General features: G+C 42.3%; 1 protein-coding gene across 2 annotated transcripts in view; it reads left to right on the top strand.

Moving 5' to 3' along the window:
• znf704 (zinc finger protein 704) overlaps positions 1-23,296 on the top strand; it is a 266,441-nt gene that overhangs the window by 185,060 nt on the left and 58,085 nt on the right. For both annotated transcript variants that reach the window (XR_005943277.1, XM_041189185.1), the window contains exons 4-5: positions 15,300-15,529; positions 22,601-22,701. Coding sequence is in view for 1 of the 2 variants with exons in the window: in XM_041189185.1 (XP_041045119.1) it covers positions 15,300-15,529; positions 22,601-22,701 (331 nt within the window). In the remaining variant the exon portion in view is untranslated. The remainder of the gene's footprint in view (positions 1-15,299; positions 15,530-22,600; positions 22,702-23,296) is intronic.

Consider the following 23,296-nt stretch of genomic DNA (forward strand, 5'->3'; position numbering starts at 1 on the left):
AAAAACTCAGAAGGTCTGACAGCATCTGTGGAGAGGAAGACAGAGTTAACGTTTTGAGTCCGTTTGACTCTTCTTCAGAACTAAAGAGAAGTAAAAATGTGGTGAAATATACACTGTTTAAGGGGAGTGGGACAGGTGAATGGGATAGAAGGCCGGTGATAGGTGGAGGCAAAGGAGAGATTGCCAAAGGTGTCATAAACAAAAGGTCGAAGAGGTGTTGATGATGGTGATACTGGCTAAAGGAGGTGCTATCGGTAACATCAAGATTGGAAAGCAGAATGAGCTAGTGACAGATGGCCTTAGTGGGGGTGAGGTGGGAGGAGGGAATGGTGTGGGAAGAAAGATCGAAATGGGCTAAAGGGGGGGATAAAACAATGACTAAAAATGGAAATGAATTTAAAGAAATAATAAAAATATGTGGGGAAAAATATATATATAAAAATTGAAAAATATTTGAAAAAAGGGAATCAAAAAGGGGTGTAGAAGGAAACTTCTTAAACTGGCAAGTTGTAGTAAAAGAGTTGAAGGGCCTGTGACATGAGAAATAAAATATTTTCAGTTTGTTGCAATAATACATTCTACTTAACTATTTAGTACACTTCACTGCTCAAATGTTTGTAGTTGTGATATTCTTGTATGCTGTAACCTCTCCAGTCCGAAATGCTTGGAACCAAGTCATTTCCGGATTTTGGAATTTTCTGGATTATGGAATGACATTAGAATGTCTACCACAAGCACGTGAACTCAAAAACAATTTAGAAATAAATATTTACCTGAAATATATAACAGTGATAAAACATTATAACTCTGTAATAAAAATTGTTTTACTCATCCAAATATTATATATTCCACATTTCCACTCTCAAAGCATTGTACTAAAATGATGCTGATGGTGTTGAGGGAACACTTGGGTCTACACAAAAAAATTCTGGACAACTGATGTTTCTGAACAAATATATTTCCAGACTGGAGAGGTTACAGTGTATTAATTGCTATACCATCTGAACATGCCGTAAGGGAATGCCCTACTATAGAATTGTCATATAATACTAAATGCTCAGTAGAGAGAATATGTACTATTGATATTGTTATGATTTTTCAAACTTGACATTTGCTAGGCAGCGGACAGATACTTTGTCTAGACTAATAACATCTGACATAATAACATCATGAAGTTCCACCTGTGTGCTGAAAAGACACAGGGGCCATGTCTGATTTTTTCACACACTCCTTAGCGTAAGGTCCTGGGGCAGGCAACATCTCTTATAAGTCATTCTCCCTCTGTTAAATAGGATATATCTATATATTATTTACGTATTTTAACACACACAAGCTTGTTGTCATTTTATGCAACTGATTACCTTTCTACCTTTCTCTCTATCTGATCTCTGTGGATTACTGCACCTTCCAATTGTTTTTGAACAGAGAGAAATTTTCGCATACAATTTGGAAATTCCCTTGCCCTGGAAGCACAGCCTAGTGAAAATTAATAGATTATACAATCATTTATGATCACTTATAGTTATCTACTGGCAGCTTTGCTGGATCATGAATACATTAATTAACATATTACAGTCATGGCTGAACTATCTTTTAGGCTAAATTTGTAAATTGATAGGATAAATACCACAGTTTTAAATAATAACTAATCTTTGTATTTGTTATATATTTATATTTGAAGAGAGAAAGACCACTTGCATGGAAGTTAGCTTCAGATCTTCAGAAATGGTGCAGTCAGTTGCAACAATACAACACTATGCACCCACTTGAATCAGTAAATTTGACCAGCAACTTGTTATAAAGGATAGCATGACACTCACTTTTTTCCATATTGCTTTTGATATACTTATAAATGTTTGCACAAAGGACAGCAACTTTATGTTTGCAACTGTCAGCACGTCCAGGCTGCCATGGCTTTTTATCATTCACTGGGCTGTAACCTTGTGGAGCGGATCACCTGTTCATTATAGAACCCGTCGATTTTCATTCCATTGAAATCCGCACTCTGTTGAGGGATGTATCAGAATTCTAGAAAGGTTATAATTTAATGCAGGTTTCAGTTTTTGTGTGATCAATTGTAAAACAGTTTCTTCTAGTGACTTCTAGAGGATGGTCAGTGGCCGCAGCTATGGCCAGGGGGAGTGGGGGAGTATAATAAAGATTCTGACATTACTCGATTCTTCTACGGTTACATATTCTGCAGAAAAGCTATTAACATATGTTGAATGCTGTTTTGTTCATTCTTTGAAGATGTTTTAAAACGCTTCTAAAGCATAACACACTTCTGTGCTGTAAGGTTAAGATTTTGTGGAGGAGAGAAATCACAAGAAATTGCATAATATTTTTAGCTAAGAAGAAATTAAACATTTGATGATATTGGGCACCGTACAAGGTTTTTAACTTTGCCAGTCATTATTCTGAAATTGATTTTCCCTCTCACCCAACCCCAAATTTAAGACACAAAATATGAAAATGTGATGTCCTTGTCCTCTACTGATTATACTTGGATAGCATTGAGAAATACTATAGGCTCATCTGGCTTGGGACAGCCCTGAAGATAAAATGATGAAAATCAGCCTCAAATGACTTTTAAAATGCCCACTATAGGTTGTCAGCCATTAAATCTAATTCCACCAAAAATACAACATCCTGTTCTCAAGTTAAACGGTATTCAATCAGAAGTGACGGAATTTTAACAGCATACTAAGTTATCATTGCTGCTGAGCAACCTCCCTGCTCCTGAAAAACTAATTTTAGATGTGTGGTATGTCATTCCCTCAGAATTATACATAAACATTTCATGATTTTTAAAATAAAAAGTAATATTTGTTTTACTTTTTGAAGTTTGTTTATGATATTTTAGCTTCCACCTTAATCCCATGTGTACATGCCAATGTTCATTTTGCTTTCTGTAAAATGATTAAAATTTATATCATAATCCTTACTTTTTACTTTTCAGTTTGCTGTATTTGAGAATTCTCTAATGTGATTGGCTGATCAGTTTGATTGATGGTTTCACTATTGCTGGATGCCACAAATTCCCTTTAAATGGTCTCAGATTTAAAGCAATGTTGGGATAGATGAAATTGATGCTCTGGATCCTGTTAAATCCTGTGGTAGTTTTTTTTAGGCCAATTGTGATCACCGTTGTTATGAATAATGTATAATTTTTAAGTTGAATTATATATATGTGTGTATATATAAACATATATATATATATATTTGTGTGTTAAGAAAGGTAAAATTGTTTCAGTTTCATTTAGGCTGTTCATGAGTCTTGGTGCCTGGGAGCCTGGATAGACTCCTGACTAACAGGTCAGGTATTTTGGGTTTGCTTGTTTCTATACATTTTTAATGAAGTTTTACAACCCTTGAAGGGTTAAACATGGGTTAAAAGTTTAGTGATTCTGAAGAGAAAACATTACTGTCGCCTAGTGAAAGTGATCATGTGACACAGACCCAGGAAAAAGACAGAAAACAAAGAGTTGTGTTTGTCAGAGAGAGGATAAGAATTCTAAGCTGTCTGATAAGAAAGACAACAAGGCTATTGGGGACAGTAGTTGACTGAATAGTCAATTATAGAACTCAGTAAAGTGATCGGTTTAGCAGAGGTGCTACTAGAAGACTGAGTTTAGGGAACTCATTTGTTAGCTCTGCAGTTGAAGAAACAATGAGTTTGGAGTGTGATTTTTGGGTGTTTCGAGAGAGGTACAAGTTTGGTGAAAAGCATCAAGTGAATGCTCAGGAATTCACCAGAAGAAAACCATGTGCAACTGCGCCAGTCCCAAGCTAGTGGTAACTCTTCACTGGGTTATTTGCCTGTAAAGATATAGCTGCAGTAAAGGAATAGTGTGAATTCAATTTGTCTTCTTGTGTTTGTATTGCAATATTTACAAACTTTTTGTCTGGTGTTATATAGTTCATTTTTCTTGTTTGATAAATATTTTTTTCTTTATGTTTAAAGTTCTTCAGCAGGCTCCTGCGAATTTGTCAGTAACTTTCCTCCATGGTTTCTAAACAAAAGTTAGGATCTATCAAGCCAGGTTTCCATAATGGGAGTTATGTACAGGCCTCCGAACAGTAGTCAGGATGTGGGGCACAAGATACACCAGGAGATAGAAAAGGCGTGTAAGAAAGGCAAAGTTACAGTGATCATGGGGGATTTCAATATGCAGGTAAACTGGGAAAATCAGGTTGGTAGTGGACCCCAAGAAAAGGAATTTGTGGAATGTCTACGAGATGGCTTTTTGGAGCAGCTTGTGGTGGAGCCCACTAGGGAACAGGCAATTCTAGATTTAGTGATGTGTAACGAGGCAGATTTGATAAGGGAGCTTAAGGTGAAGGACCCTTAGGAGGAAGTGACCATAATATAATAGAATTTACCCTGTGATTTGAGAGGAAAAAGCTGGAATCAGATGTAACGGTATTACAGTTCAATAAAGGCAACTGTAGAGGCATGAGGGAGGAGCTGGCCAGAATTGACTGGGAGATGAGCCTAGCAGGAAAGACAGTGGAACAGCAATGGCAGGAGTTTCTGGGAGTAATTTGGGAGACACAGCAAAAATTCATCCCTAGGAAGAAGAAGCATACTAAAGGGAGGACGAGGCAACCATGGCTGACAAGGGAAGTCAGGGACAGCATAAAAGCTAAAGAGAAAGCATACAATGCGGCAAAGAGCAGTGGGAAACCAGGGGATTGGGAAGCCTACAAAGACCAACAGAGGACAACTAAAATTGAAATAAGGAGGGAACAGATTAAATATGTGGGTAAACTAGCCAGTAATATAAAAGAAGATTGCAAGATATTTTTTAGATATATAAAGAATAAGAGAGAGGCAAAAGTGGACATTGGGCCACTGGAAAATGACACTGGAGAAGTAGTAGTAGGGAACAAAGAAATGATGGGGGAACTGAATAGGTACTTTGCATCAGTCTTCACGGTGGAAGACACGAGTAACATCCCCAAAGTTCAAGAGAGTCGAGGGGCAGAGGTGAGTATGGTGGCCATTACCAAGGAGAAGGTGCTAGGAAAACTGAAAGGTCTGAAGGTGGATAAATCACCTGGACCAGATAGGTTACACCCCAGAGTTCTGAAGGAGATAGCTGAAGAGATAGTGGAGGCGTTAGTGGTGATCTTTCAGGAATCACTCGAGTCAGGGAGGGTCCCAGAGGACTGGAAAATCGCTAATGTAACCCCCCTGTTTAAGAAGGGAGTGAGGCAAAAGACGGGAAATTATAGGTCGATTAGCCTGACCTCGGTCGTTGGTAAGATTTTAGAGTCCATTATTAATGATGAGATTTCAGAATACTTGGAAGTGCATGGTAAAATCGGGCAAAGTCAGTATGGTTTCATCAAGGGAAAGTCATGCCTGACAAATCTGTTAGAATTCTTTGAGGGGGTAACGAGTAGGTTAGACAAAGGAGAGCCAATGGATGTTATCTACTTGGACTTCCAGAAGGCCTTTGACAAGGTACCGCACAAGAGGCTGCTCAGTAAGATAAGAGCCCCTGGTGTTAGAGGCAAGGTACTAGCATGGATAGAAGATTGGCTGTTTGACAGGAGGCAGAGAGTGGGGATAAGGGGTCCTTCTCAGGATGGCGGCTGGTGACTAGTGGAGTTCTGCAGGGGTCAGTGTTGGGACCACAACTTTTCACTTTATATATTAATGATCTAGATGAAGGAACTGAGGGCATTCTGGCTAAGTTTGCAGATGATACAAAGATAGGTGGAGGGAGAGGTAGTATTGAGGAGGTGGGGAGGCTGCAGAAGGATTTGGATAGGTTAGGAGAATGGGCAAAGAAGTGGCAGATGGAATACAACATGGGGAATTGTGAGGTCATGCACTTTGGTAGGAAGAATAGAGACATAGACTATTTTCTAAATGGGGAGAGAATTCAGAAATCTGGAGTGCAAAGGGACTTGGGAGTCCTAATCCAGGATTCTGTTAAGGTTAACTTGTAGGTTGAGTTGGTAGTTAGGAAGGCAAATGCAATGTTGGCATTTATTTCGAGAGGACTAGAATATAAAAGCAGGGATGTGCTGCTGAGACTTTATAAGGCTCTGGTCAGACGACATTTAGAATATTGTGAGCAATTTTGGGCCCCATATCTCAGGAAAGATGCTCTGGCCCTGGAGAGAGTCCAGATGAGGTTCACAAGAATGATCCCAGGAATGAAAGGCTTAACATATGAGGAACATTTGAGGACTCTGGGTCTATACTTGATGGAGTTTATAAGGATATGGGGGGATCTGATTGAAACTTATAGAATACTGAAAGGCCTAGATGGAATGGACATGGGGAAGATGTTTCTATTAGTAGGAGAGACCAGGACCCGAGGGCACAGCCTCAGAGTAAAGGGAAGACATTTTAGAACAGAGATGAGGAGAAACTTTTTTAGCCAGAGAGTGGTGAATCTATGGAGTTCATTACCACAGAAGGCTGTGGAGGCCAGGTCATTGAGTGTATTTAAGACGGAGATAGATAGGTTCTTGATTGGTAAGGGGATCAAAGGGAGAAGGCAGGAGAATGGGGTTGAGAAACTTATCAGCCATGATTGAATGGCGGAGCAGACTCGTTGGGCCGAATGGCCTAATTTCTGCTGCTATGTCTTATGTCTTATGGTCTTATGGTTTCAATCTGAGATCTGACTTGTCCAGTATTAACATTGGTTGGGATCATAACACTGTACCTTTTCTGTTGATTGCAAAATCCCTGCCAATCTGTTCAATGCTTAAATCATTAAACTGCTGATTAGTTCAGTCTCAAGACATTACAAAGAAAGAAAGAGCCAATTAAATGCTTGTGAAGTGTAAATCCTGTTGTAAAACAGGGAAACATGCCATCCAGGTTGCACACAAAATCCTGCAAATGACAGTGTGACAATAACCAGATTAACTGTTTTTGTGGTGCCTGTTAACCGATAAATATTGACCAGGACACCAGGAGAATTTTGGACACCAGGAGGGCTTCCCTGTTGTTCAAAACAGTGCAATAAGATCTTTAACATCTCCTTGAGAGGATTGATGAGCTCCCATTTACCGTCTCATCCAAGTGATGGCAGGACCATCATGACAACTTTCTCAGTAATGCACTGGAGTGTCAACCTTGATTTTTGTGCTCAAGACTCTGGCGTGGGACTTGAACCCACAGCCCTTGGGGTCAGAGGTAAGAGTGCTACCACTAAACCACAACTTGCAAAGCTAACTCAGTCACTATCTTCAATGTGCAATTCATCAGGCTACTGTCTCTGCCAAGCTCAGTGGTGATGTTGGGCCGGATTCTCTTGTGGGCTCGGGAAAATGTGACCTCAGCACTTCCATGATTCGCAAACTGCATATCCGACCCGCATGTGACTTCATGTGCCATTTTTGTCTTTTCACACAGGGGTCAGGTTTACATTGCAGCTTGCAAGCCCCTCTCATATGCGTGAGGAGTATGGGTGCAGAGACAGGCCAGTTAGAAGGCCCACCTCAGTTCTCCAGCAGTTTCCCAGCTCCCAACAGTGTTTAAAGGGGCCCCTAAATCTCACCCCTCTCCTCCCTCACTCCACCCACCTCTTATCCCAGCCTGTGTCCCCTGAGATCACTGCACCACCCCACGCCACTTCCATGCTCCTCATGTATCCTCCATGCCTGCTCAGATTACCCCATATATTCTCCATGCCCCCTCAGATCACTTAGGCAACCCCATGCCATCTCTATGCCCCCACGTATCTGTCATGGCCACTCCTGAGATTCCATGCAATATCAATGGAAACGACGTTACATTGGGAATAAAATAAACCTCTCGTCATCTAACAATAGCCTCCATGTCATTGATTCTGAGAAAAAATATGCTGTGCTATTTGAAAAAACCTTGTAATACTTGTAATCCTATTAGCTACTGTCAACAAACCAAAAACCATATCAAAGGGACAATTTGTTATTACAACTTCATGAAACTCATTCATTCTCAAATGAATGGAACACCTACTGTGCTGAAACCCATTAGTACTTAAAACTCAGTGAAGCATTGATAATGGCCACAGTTGTCAAAACAATAGACTACTCTCTGGGATGGAAAGGACAGCAGTTGCTCATTTCAGTTTCAAAGCAGAGTGCTTGCCGGCCAATGTAAAGGAGCAGGTGGTTAGATTCTTTTTAAATGTAGTTTTTTTTTTGATTGTTGAAATCAGCTTTTTTTAGCCAGAGCCATTTAAATCACAGTAGAAAAGATTACAGCACAGTCTAACAGCACATTTTGTAACATTTTCACTGCATTATGTTGCTTTCTCCATTGGAAAAGCACTGTGAAGCATGTGAATAAATACACAAGGCTGGTCAACGTAAGGATCAACTTAGATTTAAAGGACAGATCACTTTGATGAATCACTGCATTAAAAAGCACATCTACATTACAATACAGAACCTAATTGTTGCATTTGAAGGTGTGAAAACATTTTACACTTACCTTTCAGAATGTTCCAGACACCTCAGCTGGCTTTCCATTTTCTTCACAAACTCTCAAACCTGGTGTGCTTTTGAAGGGTTTCCAAAATCCCACACCGCCAGATGAAAATGGTGTGCAGAAAGAAATCTGATTTTTGTCCCCCGTTTAAAATGGAGGATCCCGACCTCAGTGGCGGGGTGGGTGTGCATTTTGCTCACTAGGCATTTAGGAACCGCAAGATGGCCAGAGCAAAATGGCGCAGGGTCAGGAATGTGAAGGAAAATCTGATTTCCTCCAAAACAAAACTAAGGCCTGAAGATTCAGCTTGGTGGGCACGATTGGCAGGCCCAGGAGCAGTTGGGAAACGGACTGTCAACCACGATCGGCCTCCGACAGCAATTTCATGCTGGCTGACCAATTAACAGCCAGCCATCATGAAACATGCGCTGAAAAGCTCAGCGCTGCTGGGGTGGGGGCGGGAGGAGGGCGGGTGATGACATCGGCTCTGGCGAGCGCTGATAGAAAGCTCCCTGATGGCAGAGAACTGCCTCAGGGAACTGAAGGCCCAAAACCCAGGAAGTAAAGTTTTTAAAATCATGGAAGAAATGTCCAAGCATCACAATCAGGCACCTGAACATTTAGATTATAAAAATGGTGTCCACAGATTTCTATTTTTATTTTATTTAATAACAGAAACCTCATTTCGCCCTTGGATGAGGTTTGCTGAATAATATAAAGGCCATCTGGCCGATTCACCCGTCCACCAACTGTAAGGTTGGACGGGCTGCGTAAAATGATAGACAATTGCGCCGTTAATTGGCTTAGTTGCCCTTTTAGTTGTTGGCGGGCACGCTTCTGCCTTCTGCACGAGCCCTCCACCCAAAATTTCGCCCGAGCGCGGGATGACATCGAGGCGCTTGCCCGACATCATCTCGTGCAATTTCACACCAGATCAGGTCAGGCATGCACCCACCCGATAAGCATAAAATTCAGCCCTAAGTGTGGCTGTTCATGCTCCGAGACATACCTCCACACCCAGACAAAAATTTGGTCCCATGTCTATAAATCTATGATAAAAATTCTAATTTACTGCAAAATTAAGGGATGTTTTACTTCCTAAAGTTACGGGTGTTAGTACTAGGAAATGTGCTGAATAAGCATCATGCATTCCCAGATCAAGTGTAGCGAAACCCTCCACTGTACCCTGAAAATGCTTTGACCCTCAAATCTTAGGGGATGTGTGAGATTACCAATTTAGTGCCAAGTTAAGGAAGTTTTGTGCTGTAGACCCACATCCACCGGGACCACATTGCCAGTGGCTATGAAGGTGACCATGGCAATGAATCTTTATACATCTGCCTTGTTCTAGCTGGAGCGATAGCTATTTGCAACAGTTTGCTGTCCACTGTTGTGTAAGGGAAGTCTCTGAGGCCTCCTATCAAAGAGAGTTGGATACATTTCATTCTCTCCCCCAGAGAGAAGCAGGTGGAGCAAGCACGATCCTTCACTAGATTGCAGGCTTCCCTTTGGTACAGAATACCACAGCCTGCATGCACATTGCTTTGCGGGCCCACATGTTAACTCTGCCTTCTGTCGGAACCAAAGGGGGTTCCACTCCTTCAGTGTTTAGCTGGAGTGCGACCATATGCAGTGAGCAATATAGGTCAATGCCCAGTACCATGACAGTGGTCATAATGCCTCCATTCTGCGGCAGTCCACTGTGCCACTTGCATTTGCACAATCACAGCAAACCAAAAGGTGGCTGCTGGGCAACAAGGGCTGACCACATGGTCGATGACTTTGGTGCACAACCCATGCACACCAATGCAAACATGCCAACAATGAAAGCTGTGTTGCCACATGAAATGTGATAGAGCAGATCATTGGTGTGCTGAAACAATGCTTCCTCTGCCTGAGCCTCCCTGGAAGAGCCCTTCAATGCTCAATAGAGCAGGAATCAAGACTCATTGTGATCTGCTACATGCTGCCCAACCTGGCCATCATGATGGGACAGCCCTTTCTATCAACCACATAGTGAGCAACTGAGGAGCATGACCATGAGGAGGAGGGAAAAGAGGAGGCAATCTAGCCAGGCTCTTTGTGCCTGGGCTCTCCATGAAGAATTCATCCAAGTGAGATACCAGTAACTACAACTGCAATTCCCCATTCACCAACAGACCTTTTGTCACTGATCATTGCAGCGTCTGGTTGGCCATTATACAACAGTGAAAGGCACCACAAAATATACATTCTAAACCAAAACACATAAATGAAACCATGCTATGCTGCATGTAAAAAAAAAAGAAAGACTTTCAGTTAGATAGATCCTTTCATGGCCACCAGACTTGTAGCACCTTACTGCCAATGAAGTCCTTTTTGAAGTGTGGTCATTATTTTAATGTAGGAAACACAGCAGCTAGTTTGTGCATTGCCAGCTCACACAAACAGCACTGTAATAAGGACCAGATAATCTGTTTTTGCGATGTTGACAATATTGGCCACAGCACCAGGGATAATTCCCATACTACTTCAAAGTAGAGTCATGGGATCATTTACGTCTGTGAGGGCAAGTGGGGCCACAGTTTAACATCGCATCTGAAAAGTGGCACCTCAGACAGAACGACACTTCCTTAACACAGCACTCAGCCTTGATTTTTGTGCTTGAGGCCTGCAGTGGAACTGAACCCACAACCTTCTGACTGAGAGGCAAGAGTGCTACCAACTGAACTATGTCTTACATAACAGTCCACAGTCATCCATGCATCCCCTTATTGCCTGTCTCTCATGTACCTTCGCCAGTCCTAGTGCTTCTCCTCAGTGTTATCCCAGTGGTTGTGGCGTGGATGATGGAAGGCTCTTGACTTTCAGTGGAGGAGATTTCAGATGCCTCGGAGGTTGACCTTGAGTAGTTTTGGGTCTAGAAGGCCCGACTGTGGACTGTATCCCCTCGGCGTGAATGGCAGCAGTTCGGAATGGCTGACTGACAGACAATAAAAAGGATAGTGGCAGCGTGGTGGATTGGGAGGGTGAATGTCGTCTTCAAGCTCCATGAAGCCTCTGTCACTCCCCCGGGATCGCATCTCAGCAATCCAAGTAATCTGCTGGAGGACAGATAGCTGGACTGCTCTGAGAGCCAGGAAGCCCTTTTACATGTTGTAATCTGCAGCCCTGGTGACAGCAATCTGAGCTTGCATGTATTGGGACTGCTTCCTTGTTCGAGTTACTTTAAACACCAAAGTACTCAGGCATCAAATGTAATGAGACATCACATTAGCCTATCCAGTATGTGCTCTAAGGTACATCATACTACACGATTCTAGCATCAGTTGATGGGTCTTTAATGAGCTTATATTACACAATCCAACATGAGTACTCAGGCATATCACACTACACAATAAATCTATCTTTGATCTCTACGTTTTATGCTTACTACCACTAAATCACGGTACATCAGAGATAAAAATGACGACAGAATGACAAGAAGGTGCACTTAGCTCCTCTCAATCTCTCCTAATGATTTTGTTATGGTTATATGGCCTCCAATTGTTTGATTACAACAAACACCAGTGACCATACCAACATCCCCATGACCATCAAAGGCATGGATGAATGACTTTTACATATTCCAACTATTTCTTATCTAGTCCTCAGCCGCACTCACACAATATATCTCATGTTCAGCAGACGGCTGTTTGAACTCATCGTGTACTAATCTCACGAACAGCCCAGGTTATCGAGGTGCACAGGTAATGTGACCCTACTTTTCCCACACATGGCAGCAAACCTACCTTGCAAGACAACATTCTGGATTTCCACTGGAGCACTCAGGCAGTTTATGTCTGTTGCTTGTGCTGCAATGGAACCTGCAACATCGGCCATCAGATGCTGCATCATGGTTAGGGCCAAAAGTGTGCGAATGGGGTTAGTCACCACTTCAATACTAGAAAGGATGGACTTTGTGCCAAGTCCTGTGCCAGTTTTCTGCTGGACTCCTCCATCCTCCTTGGCATTGACTACAGACTGTGTGGCAGGCTTCCCAATAGATCAAGCATTTTGTTATGCATAACCATCAACCTTCATTTGTAGACCACCCTGTCAAAATCCTCATCTGAGTCCTCTGCAGAAAATCTTGTGTGAGACTTCATCCTCCAGCCACCTGGCACTCATGCTATCCTTGTCCTCTGCTCTGCCCTGCTGATGACTTATTCCTGGTGTTATGGCACAGCCAATGGTAAATGCTGAGTTGTTCAAATCCCAATGGGAAACTTGAACCAACTGCCACAACTTGTTTCACAATTTGTATAAATTTTGAGATCCGTGCCATGAATTCAGCAGTAATAAAACCACCAAGTCTTATGGGTTTTTACAAAACTAAATTAGATATTTATTAGTAGAAGAAATTACTTTAAATACATACACAGATCTATAAATTACAATATGATTACTTCTAAATCCCCTACTTAATCTGAATCCCAGTTTCACTTTTGTTAAGACAACAGTAAGACACAGATTTTAAAAGACACAGGCAAGGTGACACACAATACCCTGAACCAGTCGAATTCAAAGTGAGTTTTCTTAACTTCAGTTCTTTGAAAACAGCAGTTTGAGGTATAGATGCTGAAGGCTTTTCACACTTGTTAGATCTTAAAAATGCCTACCCTTACACACAGCCTTCACTCCTTTATACATATTTTCCCCTTTGAATGCCAATACCCATTGTTTCACTATGTCTTTTACCTTACTGATAATAAAAATCTCTCATCGCACTGTTTCTGAACTTCACCTGGCTAGGTGACACATTTCACCCCTCTTTTGAAACAATTTAGTCTGGTTTATTTAAAAATGCAAATGCCCTTTTACATCTTACATTTTAAACTTCCCCCATGTTTACCATGTTTACATCAAAGCCTTCAGACCAGCTACCTTTAATCCAATTAAGTCTCACACAGGCAAACACACACACACAAACACAAACACACACACACACACACACACACACACACACACATATAGACACAGATACCACTATTTTACAATAAATTCCAATAACATTATGAAAATTATTATATCTTCCTGACACCGGTGACTCACCTTGTGCAGAACCCACTCTGTGTTATCCTCTAAATATCTTCTGGTGGCTGGTTGCAAGTGTGATGTCGAATGACGATGCATCTTCATCATCACTGTCTTCTTGCTATTCCTCCACTGCCTGGGCGGGTTGTACCTCGTGGGTATTTGAAAGGAGAAAGGCTCAAGGGCAAGGTTTTGGTGGATGGTGTAGGTATGCCTACACCATCTGTGGCTTGTAAATCAGAAGAAAGTGTGGGATAAGGAGGAGGAGCTGGGATGTGAGAGGGTGGAGCAGGCATGAGCATACCATTACCTTCCATGGTTCCAGCCCCATCTCTGGCCACAACCTCAGCAATGAGCTTCCAAAAAATACCAACACAATTTCCTTCATGAAGATTAGGACACGCAGCCATGCCTGTTCAGCTTCAGTTAGCTCTTGTTGCCTCTGGTTGTGTGCCACCTTGCCCTGCTTGAGAGGAAAGTATGTCATTTAGTGTAGTGCAATCTTTTTGGGTGATATGGCTGTCATGGTTGAATGACTGGCAGCGTGTGTAAACTTTGAGATGTGGATGTGAAGCTTGCAGCACTGTTAAGTGTGTGAGGATGTGGTAAAGCATATGAATGTCAGGTATGAGTCCTGATAAATAGAGGTGGCTGAGTGATGGGCGTGTGGTGAATTGAGCAGTATTTCAGGATGATGGTTCAGCTAGTAGAATACATTTAAAGACATATTCCCTGATATTGGCCACTCATGTGAAGTCATTAAACTTGCAACACTGCATCCAAGTCCTGAGGGCTTGACTCCTGGTGTTAACCTCCACGGCTATCTGCTGCCTCCTGAATGTGTGACTAAAGGAACACCTATCCTCCTTCCGACCTTTCCACCAAGGCCTCCAATGCAGCATCTGCTAATTGTGGAGTCCATGTTCTCTCATGTTTGCCATTCTTCAATATTTCCCCGGTCAGAGTGACTTCCTGAATGACTGCCAGCAACTGCTCCAGTGCTACAGGCCTTCTCCCCTTTAGGAGGTGCAGACTAACACTAAGCAGCACAGGCTAGCTTCAAGAGGTGCTAGCCACTCACAATATTGGGCTATTGTTGGGGATGCATCCAACCAATCAACAGCATTGACTAGACTCTGAAATGAGTAAACTGCACAAAGTTAGAGTGCTGCCTGCATCATGACTGATGAGCATTGGTTGATTGCACATCACAAAGCTCGTGCCCAGTTTTGGGAGCTATCAACTTAGCCCCTGGGAAATCAAAATCAAATTCAAGTCAAGCCGTGTTAGAAAGTGAGAATAACTGGGCCCAAGTGGGCAGAACAAGCAAGCGAAGAGAAAGTGAAGGAGAACTGGGGAGGCAAGAAGTAATGGAAAGAGGTGGATGGAGAAAGGGAGATCAGAGGGGAGAATAAGAGGGGACAATGGCAGGGGGTGCAAAAAGAAGAGGGCAGCACTGAGGATTCATTTCCTTCTCAGTGGGGCAGGGAGTGTAATGGGCCGTCTTTCACACTGGGGCAAGAGAAGGAAGGTGAAAAGCAGGATAAGGACCAGAGTGGGGTGGACGGGAAAGAGAACAGGAAAATGGAGACGGGGGTTCTGGGGGGAGAAAATAAAACACGGATATGTTCTATAACAGTAGGGTGATTGGCTCCATCACGTTATTGCCTAGGTGAAAATCTACTCCACTGTGCGCTAGGTGTCAGCATCACAAGATTACTGGAAGTTATGCTATGTTCTGTATGTTATAAACAATGATCCTGTTGAATGAGAATTTCTGCTGCATTTTGTGTAACAGATCAAAACGGTTCTTGGAAGGAGGGAGCTAACATGTCATCAAGCTACAGCAGCAGTGGCAACTGGAGCTGGGGGGTCCCCAGTGATCAGTCAAATCCATCTACCCCATCGCCACCCTTATTGGCCGACAGCTTCAAACCTTTCCGTGCAGCTATCCAGCCGGATGACAGCATTGATGAGGCGGAATCCAGTAACCTGTTGTTTGATGAGCCTATACCAAGGAAAAGAAAGGTATGTTTAAGTTACCCCATATACAGTTTCCAGTTGTTCCTCTCACTCACCTTCCTCTATCTTGCAAGCTGCCATGAAGACTTCAGCTTTTTCATTCAAAATATTAGAATAGGTTGCATTCAAATCTATGACCATCTCTCCCATCTCCTGTTTGAACCTCTCATCAGTCACTGAGTCAGACCTCTGACCCTCCAATATCATTGAACTGACCTCAACCTAAATAGCAAATGGCACTCTGTGTGACTGTAACTATGATTCATTATCATCCTCACCTTCATAAACCTCTGCAGCCTTGGACACAGTCAACAGTACTGTTGATTTACAAAGGGACCTGGGTGTCCTTGTACAACAATCACTGAAAGCAAGCATGCAGGTGCAGCAAGCGGTTAAGAAGGCAAATGGTATGTTGGCCTTCATTGCGAGAGGACTTGAGTACAGGAGCAAGGATGTCTCACTGCATCTGTACAGGGCCTTGGTGAGACCACACCTGGAGCATTTGTGCAGTTTTTATTTCCTTACCTAAGAAAGGATATACTTGTCATAGAGGGAGTGCAGCGAATGTTCACCAGACTGATTCCTGGGATGGCAGGATTGACATATGAAGTGAGGTTGGTCCGACTAGGCCTGTATTCACCGGAGTTTAGAAGAATGAGAGGGGATTTGCTTGAAACGTATAAAGTTCTGATGGGGCTGGACAGACTGGATGCAGAGATGACGTTTCCTCTGGCTGGTGGGGTCTAGAACAAAGGGTCACAATCTCAGGATACGGGGTAGGCCATTTAAGACTGAGATGAGGAGAACCTTCTTCACTCAGAGGGTGGTGAACCTGTGGAATTCCCTACCACAGAGGGCTGTGGAGGCCAAGTTACTGAATATACTTAAGAAGGAAATAGATTTCTAGACTCTAAAGGCATCAAGGGATATGGCGAGAGAGCGGGAGTATGGCGTTGAGACAGAGGATCAGCCATGATCATAGTGAATGGCGGAGCAGGCTCAAAGGGCCGAATGCCATACTCTTGCTTCTATTTTCTATGTTTGTCCATCACATAGACCACATACTACCACCCGAATAACAACCCCGCATCATGCCTCCACCCCTACCTCAGCTCATATACACAATTATATCCTCATCAATGCCTTTAGCATCGCTAGACTCAACTATTCCGATGTGCTGTTGTTGGACTCCAGTTCTTCACCCTCTGTAAACTTGCACTTATTCAAAGCTCTGATGCCTGTATCCTATCCCATAGCAAATCACCCTTGCCAATCACCCCTTGTTTTCCTGACATGCATTAGCTCCCAATTTCCTAAACTTTAAATTTAAAATTCTTACCTTTAGTTGAAATTACTTTGTGATCTTGTCCCTCCCTATCTCTGTAATCTCTGCAACCCTACAACTCTAACCAAATCTCCATTTCCCTGACTCCAACTTATTGTGTATCCCTCCATGTTCTTCTCCATTGGCAGCTGTGCCTTTCACTTACTGGGTTGCACTTTTAACAATTCCTTCCATAAGCATGTCGCCACCTCGCTCTACCCATTAAGGCGCTCCCTAAATCTCAGCTCTTTGGCCAAGCTTTTGATTACTCCCTTTTTTTCGTTACAACTCTTTTAAATGTCTTTCTATGTTAAAGCTGCTCAATAAATGCACTTTTTTTTCAGTTTACAGTCGCCAAGCCTCATGCTTTTGCTGATGACCTGATGTACAAGGTTTACAATTGACAACCTAGTTAAATTACCACGTATGTTCAGGCTTTGATGAATGATCAGCTGTTCAGACAAGCAAATTGCTGTCTGATATTGGCTCTGACAATAGTACATCAACTGGGAAATCCAGAGAAAACGTTTCAGTTGTTAGGTGTGTAGAACTGCCTGCAGCTAAGTCAGACCCTTCAGAAGGGAAAATTTCCATTATTTTTAAATCTATACCTTTTATGCCCTGTTAGTCTTTCCATCCCACCCTCACTAGAGCTGTACCTTGTGTGTCCTGCCATCCATTCTTAATTAGCACATTCATTTAGATAATATCACCACCTTCAACAGTTCTGTGTTCTTTTGTCTGTGACATCTTTTGATTATCTGCTCCTATCACTGCTTGCTTGTCCCTACAACCACACCCCCCACTTCTTCCCCCCCCCCCCACCTTAAACCAGCTTATATTTCGCCCCTCTCCTAATATTGCTCAGTTCTGTTGAAGGGTCATGAGGACTTGAAACGTCACCTTTTTTCTTCTCTGCCGATGCTGCCAGACCTGCTGAGGTTTTCCAGGTAATTCTGTTTTTGTTTCAGAAGGGAAACCTGAGAGTGGAGAGTTGAAAGATAGCAATGGCTCCTTGTGTTTCCTCTTGTACCTTAATAGGTAATTGAAACATGTTTTGTGGGGATTTAACCTCTGGTCTGTGTTTCAACCCCTGAGTTCTTTCTTTTCATAGCCTGGATAGTGTTGCATGCTACAATTGGTCTCTCTCCCCAGACTATTGCCATGGATGAGTAGGGGGATGGGGAGCGATGCAGTCAGGAAACCATTCAGGATTTCTGTGCACTGTCACTGGCAACACCTGTGTGTGATATTTTGGGTGAGGGTAGAATTAGGCTTGACCGTGCTGCTTGTGACACTCAGGGACCAGAAATTCTGGTGCTGCAGAGGGTGAAAAGCCAGGTGTATGCTCCAGAAGCCAGGATAAGGAACTTGAAACAAAATCCCACTTTGAACAAGATTCTTCCCCATCCAGAGTGGCTCTTTAAACTCCTCTGGGGGACCATGGGGAGATTGCCCCCAGGGTGGGACATTGGAGAAATTCTTGGGCTACCCTCAGAAGCTTGTGTCCTTACCTCCCTCAAAAGGTTTCAATGGAACTTGTCAGCTGAGAGCTGCATTTATTACCATGACTTAGGTAACTGAAGGGATCAATTGATTGGGACAAAATTACCCCGGTAGAGCCAAAGAACCATAAGATTTATTCTTTGACCCTATTGGGTCTAGAGGCAGGATGGTTGTGGACTGCTGTACTTTACAAAGACAGATTGGGATAAGTGGCAGTGATGCATTCTTGTAGCCACTAGCAGTTCACCTTGGCTATGAAATGACATCCCTCCCTGGGATTTGGGATGGAGTCTCTTGCCCAGAATTAGATTGGGTGATATTTCTGTTCCACCATACTTACACTGCTGGGACAACCTACCATCAAGTATGGAGCCTCTCTATCTAGGCTTACAGAGGAAAGATGACTTTTTGGGTGGGTATTGCCAGCACCCACACCTCAATATGAATATAACTTATGGAGAAGATGGGGTAGATTTAGACTTTGAGCCGTAGTCTTAGATGGGTGACGGCAAATTGGCAGCTTGCTTTTTGCATCTCTCCTTTTTATTTAGTGGAATTAAAAATTAGGAGAGATTTAAAACCTCTTCAATTCACTATCAATCATTTTACTTCATGACCAGAGTCAAAACCTAACCCAAGGAGTAATTTTTTAAAAATCTGTTTCTTTGTGCTTCTTGGTATGCATCATTATCAAGAAAATAATGCGGCGAAATTCATGAGCAAACAGTTACTCCAATTTTCTACGAGATCCATGGTCATTAATGCTTTCCAGTTCAGACAAAGCAAAATCATCTTTCCAATTTTTTTAGTATTCATTTACAGTATGTGGGCATCGCTGGCTAGGCCAGCATTTATTGCCCATCCCTAATTGCCCTTGAGAAGGTGGTGGTGAGCTGCCTTCTAGAACTGCTGCAGTCCCTGTGGCGTAAGTACATCCACAGTGCTGTTAGGGAGGGAGCTCCAGGATTTTGACTGAGCAACAGCGAAGGAACAACGATACATTTCCGAGACAGGATGGTGAGAGGTGTGGAGAGAAACTTCCAGGTGGTGGTGTTCCAGTGTATCTCCTGCCCTTGTCCATCTAGATGGTTATAGTTATGGGTGTGGAAGGTGTTGCCTTGGTGAGTTTCTGCAGTGTATCTTGTAGATGGTACACACTGCTGCCACTGTTCTTTGGTGGTGGAGGGAGTGAATGTTTGTGGATGGGGTGCCAATCAAGAGGGCTACTTTGTCTTAGATGGTGTCAAGCTTCTCGAGTGCTGTTGGAACTGCACTCATCCAGGCAAGTGGAGATTATTCCATCACACTCCTGACCTGTGCCTTGTAGGTGGTGGACAGGATTTGGGGAGTCAGGAGGTGAGTTACTTGCTGCAGGATTCCTAGCCTCTGACCTGGTCTTGTAGCTATAGTATTTATATGGCTAGTCCAGCTCAGTTTCTGGTCAATGGTAACCCTCAGGATTTTGATAGTGGGGGATTCAGCAATGGTAATGCCATTGAATGTTAAGGGGCGATGGTTAGATTCTCTCTTGTTGGAAGTGGTCATTGCCTGACACTTGTGTGGCGTGAATGTTTCTTGCTACTTATCAGCCCAAGATGTGACAATTAACTTCAAAGTGAATTTGTGTTAATCTGAATTAAACCATCTGAATAGAGTAAGCTGTGTACAGCCTCAGCTCTGCTATGTAATGGTTTAGGACCAGTTATCAATAGTGTTTGAGCAATCAATGATTCTGCAAATAAATGTTAGACTCGTTAAGAGGCAGGAATGTTTCTCAGGCACCAATTTCTAGGCCAATGAGTCTAATCCCACATTCCTTCTCACTTAATATTGTCTTCTTATTCAAGCTCTATCCCATCACCTTTTCAAAAAAATTCTGCTGGCAAATATTCCTGGCCCTCCACCCTGGTACTGGGCAAGAGCAGCTCACCAAAGGGTACAGCATCTATCCAGACCCAAGAAAGGCTGTCTTGAACCATTAATATGATGCCTGGTGATACTCCTGATGTAAGCCTGCCTTCTGGCTCAAGTCTGATGCTGGTAAACTGGGAAGGGTTAAGGTGCATTGCTGCAGCTGTGGGTCTGGTCAGTAGCCTTGTGCTTTTCTGCTGAAAAGATCCAAGGAAATCTGCAGCATCGTTTTTAAAACCTACTTACTTTCAGGTTTCCTGCTGGGTTACCTCATACTTAAATTTGAGTACATTCCCAGCTCAAACTCCTAATAACACCTTTACAGAGTTCCCTTGCAACAACTGCAGATGCAGGCACAGCTTTGCTCACTCAGAAATCATAGAAATTTTAATTGGTTCAAAAGTTTTGAAAATTCATATAAACTGCATCCGCTGCAATCTGTTTATCTAACTTTATTCTTCAGAGGATTCTCTTAGGTTGATTAATCATGGTCTGTATTTTTACAAAATTGGGCTGACTTACTCCAATTAATTAATGTTTCTCCAAATCTATGTGATTTCTACCTGTAATAGTTTAACAACAACTGAAGTAAAATTGACTGACCTTAAATCCCATCCTTATTCTTGTCTCCTTTTTGTTTCGACATCCATCAATTTTCCATTCTAATGACTTTTGGAAAATTTACAGATCATACTCTTCCTTTCCTAGTTCCTCACAGGATCATCAGTTGTAAACTAAGAACGTAAGAAATAGGAACAGGAGTAGACCATTCGGCCCCTCGAGCCTGCTCTTCCATTTGATAGGATCGTGGCTAATCTTCTTGTGTTTCAATTTCCACATTCCCATCTAACCCCAATAACTTTTGATTCCCTTGCCTAACAAGAATCTATCTACCTCTGCCTTAAAAATATAAAAGAACAGGTCGCAGTGATTGACTATGTTAAATTTGAGTATCTTCTTTAATACAGCATCTCTACAATCCAGTATCTACGTTCTCTGTGAAACTGAGGCACAGTACTTATTTAGTATCACTGCCATTCTTTCATTCTTCATTACAAGCTTGCCTCCTTCAGTTTTTAGCAAAGTCTCATCTTGGCTATTCTCTTGGTAATAATGTGTTTATAAAAAGCTCTTTTATAGACCTTTGCTTGTGTTTATTGTGTTTGCTCATTTTTTCTCAATCTGCTCAGCTTTTGATTTAAATAAACCTTTGCTGTTTTTTTTTTAAATGTCTGCTTATAAGTGCTAAATACTTCTTTTTACATTTGAGGTAATCTCATTCAACTATGGACCCCATGCCTTTTGATTGACTTCCATTTTCCCTTACTCAATATCATCTTTATCCTTTCTGTATCCTATTTAAATATTTCCCCATTGTTAAACTATAGTTCTGTTTGCCAGTTTTTCTTTCTATTTAAGAGGCTTTGTTTATCTCATGTTTATTTGCTATTTTCGGATGTAGCATCCTTGCCCTCAATTATTCTTTATCCTTCACTACTTCTCTTCCTTCTGCATCTGCTCTGGAAAAAAGCGTCCCTTAGGTCACTTATAGTTGCATTTTCAAGCTGCCAACAGCTCAGTCTTTGGCTTCACCTTCACCACAATATTTCTACAGCTGTTCATCTACTTAACCACTCCCTCTCCACCACCTCTCCTTCCCTTGCCCCTTCTCTTCTATACGCCCATCCCAGTCATTTCCTTAGCATGGATCCCCTGAGCCATCTCCCCGTCTCTGTCCTTCACTAGCGACAACTTTTTTACACCCCCTCGCCATTGCTCCCTCCACCTTCACCTCAATTAGTCAGTGAGAGAATCTCATGGATTTTTATATCACTCAGATTGAGGCCAACAATTCGGCTACCTCTGCAGCTTTGCCCCTCCACTTTGTGTACGAAAACAAAAGTCCCTCCCAGGCTCCTGAGCCCTAGTTTCAACCCACATCTCCTATCAACCCTACCGTCTGAGAGTTTGCCCCACTCACCTCTTAATCCTGTTCCCTCTAAATTGCTGAGCACGCACCTCTGAATCCAGTTGCCTCAAAATTGCTGAGCACCCATCTTCACTTCTTGATCCCGGGACTAGTTGATATTGTAAATAGTTCTCTCTTCTCTTATACTGTTTGACACCCCCCACCTTACATGCCATTAAAATCTGTAATCATCACCTCCCTCCTCAAAAATAAATCCTTGGACCCTCAGTCCTTGAAAACTTCTCACTTTGTCTCCCTCATACACACCACTTAGTTGGATTGTTTTACAAGCCTGCTATTGTTAGATCCTTGGTTTGTAGAATACGATTACCACAGGAAATGTTTAATCTATTATCTTTTTTCACAGAACTCTATGAAAGTTATGTTCAAGTGTTTGTGGAAGAATTGTGGAAAGGTGCTCAGCACTTCTGCAGGGATCCAGAAGCATATTCGTACCATCCATTTGGGGTAAGATGCAGATCACGGGGAAGAAGCTTAACTTTAGGGGACAATCATAGCATAAGATAGTTCTCATATTGTCAATACTGAATATATTTTAAAGGAATTAATCCATTGACGTAGTGAAAATATTAGGTGTTGCAATTTTCTGGTGTTCTGACAAGTAATCTTATGCACTGATGAGAAGCAGATTATAGCCATAGTCCCTCATAAGGTAAGCTATTAGTAAAGTCCTTGTTATTAAGAAGTGGTACCATGGAGGCCAGGTATTTTTACACAGATTTCCTTGCACTTTCTAGCGAATTTTAAAACATTTAAAGCATTTTTTCAGAATTCTCAGAGCTTGTGATCTTCTTGCCCTCCCTAACAATGTGCACAACAGAACCGTTGGTAATAGCTTTGGCATCTGACAGCCACCAGGGAAATAAATATGGTATAGGTTGATCTAAAGAGGGCTTTACTGCAAATATGTTTCACATTAAAACATCTTATTTGGTTAATAGAAGTAGACATAGTCTGCCAAAAACCAACTGCCTTTGGGATCAACTCATAATGATCTTTCTGACTTTCAATACAGCTTCAAGTCTGAAACTGATGTTAGGCC

This window comes from Carcharodon carcharias, chromosome 6, assembly GCF_017639515.1.
Source record: "Carcharodon carcharias isolate sCarCar2 chromosome 6, sCarCar2.pri, whole genome shotgun sequence".
NCBI lineage: Eukaryota > Metazoa > Chordata > Chondrichthyes > Lamniformes > Lamnidae > Carcharodon > Carcharodon carcharias.